Raw genomic sequence first — 5,501 nt, 5'->3', positions numbered from 1 at the left:
CATTAGAAGCTACGGCAAAGGAGTGGCTTTACAATTTACCTCTGGGATCAATGAACACATGGAATCAGGTGAAGCAAGCATTCCTAGAGCAATATTTTCCGGCCATAAAAGCTGCGAGCATAAGGAAAGACATATGTGCAATCCAACAACAACATGGAGAGCCCTTTGGAGATTGCTATGAGCGATTCACACATTTGGTTGCATCTTGTCCTAATCATCAGATTTCAGAGCATCTTTTAATAGAATATTTTTATGAAGTATTGTGTGGTACTGATTGTGTAATGCTTGATGTAGCAAGTGGAGGAGTATTCATGGACAAGACACCAACAAATGCTAAGGCATTGCTAAAGAACATTGCTGGTAACACACGACAATTTGGAGGGAGAGATGAGCTGCCTTTTAAGAAAGTTAATGACATAAGTGCTAATTCTAGTATTGAATTACAATTAGCTAACTTGACTAATCTTGTGCAACAAGTTATGGTGGCTCCCAAACAGATGTGAAGTGTATGTTCAATGATGGGACATGCCACATACATGTGCCCTTCATTGATGGATCAAGGTGGTCTTGAGCAAGCTAATGCGTTAGGAGGGTTTCAAGGGCAACAAAGTCAAACTATGATCCATACTCCAACAAGTATAACGCAGGATGGCGCGATCATCCACACTTAAAGTGGAACAATCAAGACAATGGACAACAATCTGTTCCCAACAACTATAACCGTCCACCTGGCTTCTTTCAAGCAAGACCGCATGTACCATTTCAGCCTCAACAACAACAAGCTCCAAGTAAGTCTCTTGAGGATTTAATTGCTTCTTTAGCTAACTCTACTCAATCTCATCAATAGAAAACAGACAAAGCAATTGAAAACCTTGAGTGCCAAATGAGTCAGTTAGCAAGTTTGATGGGGCAACAACACCAACCAGGAAGGTTGCCTAGCCAGATCATGGTGAATCTAAATGCAGAGCGGATGAATGTTGTGACTTTAAGGAATGGAAAAGAAGTTTTTGAGCAGCCAAGGATGCAAAAAAAGACTAGAAAAGATACAAATGAGCAACGGGAGCTACAAACCAAGAATCTTGAGCAAGATGAGGCTTCAATAGAAACTGAAAAGTCTCTTAAAGCTATAGAATTGAACATAAAAGATTCTGATAAGGTAAGTAAAGAAGTTCAAAATTCATTTAACTCATGTGTCCCTGTTCCTTTTCCTCATAGGTTTATGAAGTCTAAGAAAGAGCAAACTGATAAGGAAATCTTGGATACTTTCCGGAAAGTCCAAGTGAACTTACCTCTTTTAGATGCCATAAAACAAGTGTCCAAGTATGCAAAGTTCCTTAAAGAGCTTTGCACAAACAAGAGGAGATTCAATGATCAAGAAATTATGGCATTAAGCGAGGAAGTATCAACTGTTATACAGAGGAAGCTGCCACCTAAGTTGAAAGATGTCAGTAGCTTTACCATTCCATGTGTAATCGGAGGGAAAGAGTTTGGGAGAGCATTATGTGATTTGGGGGCATCCATCAATCTGATGCCTTATTCAGTTTATGAATCATTGAACCTTGGAGACTTGAAGGAAACAAAGGTAGTAACCCAGTTGGCAGATTGTTCAAATAGATATCCCAAAGGCCTATTGGAGGATGTACTTGTGCAAGTGAATGAGCTCATTTATCCCGTTGACTTTTTTTGTTCTTGAGATGGAACATGACCCTATGCCTACTGCACTTCCTCTTATATTGGGAAGACCATTCCTTAGAACGGCACGTACGAAGATTGATGTTTATGATGGTACCTTAACCATGGAAATTGATGGGGAAAGCATTAAGTTCAGAATCTTCAATGTTATGAGGTACCCTAGTGATTTTGAATCTTGTTTGTCTATTGATGCATTTGACTATTTTGTGTAGGATTGTTTTAAAAAAGGTGTGGGACAAGATAATTTAGAGAAGGCATTAGTGCATAGCATTACACATGGAAATCTTAATTATTCCGAGCACATTGAAGAAGAATTAATCCAAACAGTGGCCACTCTTGAGTCTCTTTCACCAATTCGTGGTAAGTCTTCTTCCTATTTTATTTCTCTTCCTACTTTTAACGAAAAAACTCTTCCTTCTGTGATTCAGGCGCCCAAATTGGAGCTTAAACTGATTCCTGAACATCTGAACTATGCATTTTTGGGAGAGGATGAAACATTACCGGTTATCATATCATCACAACTCATAGCAAAAGAGAGGGAGAAACTGATCCGGGTACTGAAGGATCACAAAACTATCATAGCTTGAAGTATTGCAGATATCAAAGGTATCAATCCAGCTACATGTATGCATAGAATTCTGTTGGAGGAAGGTACAAAACCAATAAGGGAAGCTCAACGCCGTTTGAACCCACTCATGATGGAGGTCGTCAAGAAAGAGGTTATCAAACTTCTTGATGTTGGCATCATATATCCTATCTAAGACAGCAAGTGGGTGAGCCCTGTTCAAGTAGTTCCAAAGCAATCTGAAATCACAGTTGTTAAGAATGAAGCTAATGAGTTAATGCCTACACGTGTGCAAAATAGTTGGAGAGTCTGTACAGACTATCAGAAGATAAACAACACCACACGTAAGGATCACTTTCCAGTCCCATTCATTTATCAAATGTTAGAAAGGTTAGCTGGCCATTCTCATTATTGCTTTCTTGATGGCTATTCTGGATATAATCAGATTGCAGTTGCTCCGGAGGATCAAGAAAATACGACTTTCACATGTCCATTTGGCACATTTGCATACCAGAGGATGCCGTTTGGACTTTGCAATGCCCCTGCCACATTTCAAAGGTGTATGGTAAGTATCTTTTCTAGTATGATTGAGAAAATAATTGAAGTGTTCATGGATGATTTTTCAGTTTATGGTGATTCTTTTGATACATGTCTACATAATTTGTCCCTAGTTTTAAAATGTTGCCAAGATACTAATCTGGTCTTAAATTGGGAAAAATGCCATTTCATGGTTTCACATGGATTAGTTCTAGGGCATATCATATTTGAAAATGGAATTGAAGTTGATAAATCTAAAGTAGAGCTTGTTAGTTCTTTACCCCTTCCTACTATTGTCAGGGAGGTTCGTTCTTTTCTTAGACATGCAGGTTTCTACCGTAGGTTTATGAAGGACTTCTCAATGATTTCTAGACTCTTGTGCCATTTGCTTCAAAATGATGTAACATTTGATATGAATGAAGAGTGTGTGGTATCATTCAACATGCTTAAGGAATTGTTAACCACGGCTCTTGTGATCATGGCACCAGATTGGAGTTTTCCTTTTGAGGTGATGTGCGATGCTTCAGACTATGCTGTCGGTGCATTTTTAGGGCAGCGTGTAAACAAAGTGCCACATGTCATCTATTATGCGTATCGAACACCCAATGATGCATAGTTGAATTATTCAACAACAGAGCATGAGCTTTTAGCTGTTGTATTTGCTTTAGAAAAATTTAGATCTTATCTGATTGGGACTAAAGTTATTGTGTTTTCTAACCATGCAGCTTTGAAGTATCTACTCATAAAAAAATATGCAAAATCGCGACTCATTCGATGGATACTTCTACTTCAAGGGAGTGAGAATGTTGTAGCAGATCATCTTAGCAGACTTGTGCATTCAAACATAGAGGAAGATCTCATCCCTTTACGTGAGAGTTTTCTGGATGAGCAATTGTTTAAAAGCTACTGACCCTTGGTCTGCAGATATTATCAATTACAAGGTCACTAAAAAGATTTCGGATGATTTTACATGTGCTTAGAAAGATAAGCTTGTCAAAATCACCAAATACTACGAGTGGGATGATCTTTATTTATGGAAATATTGTCTTGATCAATTGATTAGAAGGTGTGTCCCCGAATCTAAGTTTAAATCTATTCTAACTTTTTGCCATTCTTATGCATATGGCAACCATTTTGGAGCAAAGAGGACAACTCTTAAGGTGTTAGAGAAAGGTTTTTATTGGCCTAGTTTGTTTAAGGATGCGTACGAGTTTTGTACAACATGTGATCGTTGTCAACGAACAGGTAACTTGGGCCCAAGAAATCAAATGCCACAAGCCCCTATTTTGATTGTTCAGATCTTTGATGTGTTGGGCATTGATTTCATGGGACCTTTTCCATCTTCTAATTGTTTTCTTTACATTTTATTGGCTGTGGATTATGTTTCCAAATGGGTGCAAGCAAAAGCCACCAAAACTAATGATTCAAAAGTTGTTTCAGATTTTATTAAGAGTAACATCTTTGCAAGATTTGGAATACCTAGAGCAATCATCAACGATGGATGGAGTCACTTTTGCAATAGAACATTTGAAGCGTTGCTTAAAAAGTATAATGTCACACATAAGGTGTCTAGACCTTATCATCCGTAAACTAGTGGTCAAGCAGAAGTATCAAACCGTGAGGTGAAACAAATTTTGGAGAAAACTGTGAGTCCTAGTAGGAAGGATTGGAGCATACGCTTGAACGATGCATTGTGGGCTTATAGGACTACTTATAAAACTCCTATTGGAATGTCCCCATTTCAGTTAGTTTATGGGAAACCATGTCGTCTTCCAGTAGAGTTAGAGCACAAATCTTATTGGGCGATCAAAGCCTACAACATGGACATGAGTGTTGCCGGACAACAGAGAAAGTTTCAATTGAATGAGTTAGACGAAATCCGGAATGATGCATACAAGTCTAGTCGAATATACAAGGAGAAATCAAAGGCATTTCATGACAAGATGATATCAAGGAAGAGCTTTTCCATTGGACAAAAAGTTCTTCTATTTAATTCCCACCTTCGGTTATTTCCAGGTAAGCTTCATTCTCGATGGGTTGGTCCATTTGTTATAACTATTATTTTTCCTCATGGTGCAATGGAAATCCAAAGTGCAAAGACCGGAAACGTGTTCAAAGTGAATGGACATAGACTCAAGCCATATTACGAGTCTTTTGCGGAGCATGATGTGGAGGTTGTACCCCTCCAAGAACCATCTCCCCTTGGATGATTACTCTTGGTACCGTCCGGCTGCGGACGTAAAAGCAAGCGCTTATTGGGAGGCAACCCAATATTTCTTTTCATTGTCTTTTTATGTCATTTTCAATTTTCCGTTTGTTTTTGTTTTCTGAATTTTCTTGCATGCTAAACTGAATTATTTCTTGTCTTTGTAGGAAAATTTGGTTATGTCCACCCTTGAAGTTGTTTGTAAAATTGGAGTTTGGGGGTCATCGCTTGATTTTACCGCAAATTGGGGAAGTTTTCAATCCAAATGCTTTATTTTGTTTCTTACTATTTTATTTTATGCATTATTGTGTTTTTTTTTTTTTTTTTGACATTGGGGACAATGTTCAGTTTAGGTTTGGGGGTAAGGATTCAAAAAATGATCGAATTGAAAATTTTCGTACCTTCGACTACGAATTGGTTTGATTTGTTTCCGTGTTGTTTCTTTTTGTTTTCTTAATTAGTTTTGTTTACTCTAAAAAAAAACCATAAAAACATTCAAAA

The 5,501-nt window shown here is 37.9% G+C and overlaps 1 protein-coding gene across 1 annotated transcript; it reads left to right on the top strand.

Moving 5' to 3' along the window:
• The first annotated feature begins 689 nt into the window (after nt 1–689).
• LOC139190991 (uncharacterized) lies at nt 690–5,004 on the top strand. Its single transcript, XM_070811486.1, has 5 exons — nt 690–788; nt 848–1,582; nt 1,905–2,246; nt 2,703–2,822; nt 4,540–5,004. Exons 1-5 carry the CDS (start codon nt 690–692, stop codon nt 5,002–5,004), a joined length of 1,761 nt encoding a protein of 586 aa, XP_070667587.1.
• Nucleotides 5,005–5,501: the final 497 nt, after the last annotated feature.

Source organism: Malus domestica, chromosome 13, assembly GCF_042453785.1.
Source record: "Malus domestica chromosome 13, GDT2T_hap1".
Lineage (NCBI taxonomy): Eukaryota > Viridiplantae > Streptophyta > Magnoliopsida > Rosales > Rosaceae > Malus > Malus domestica.
This window is presented reverse-complemented; position numbering and strand designations above follow the sequence as displayed.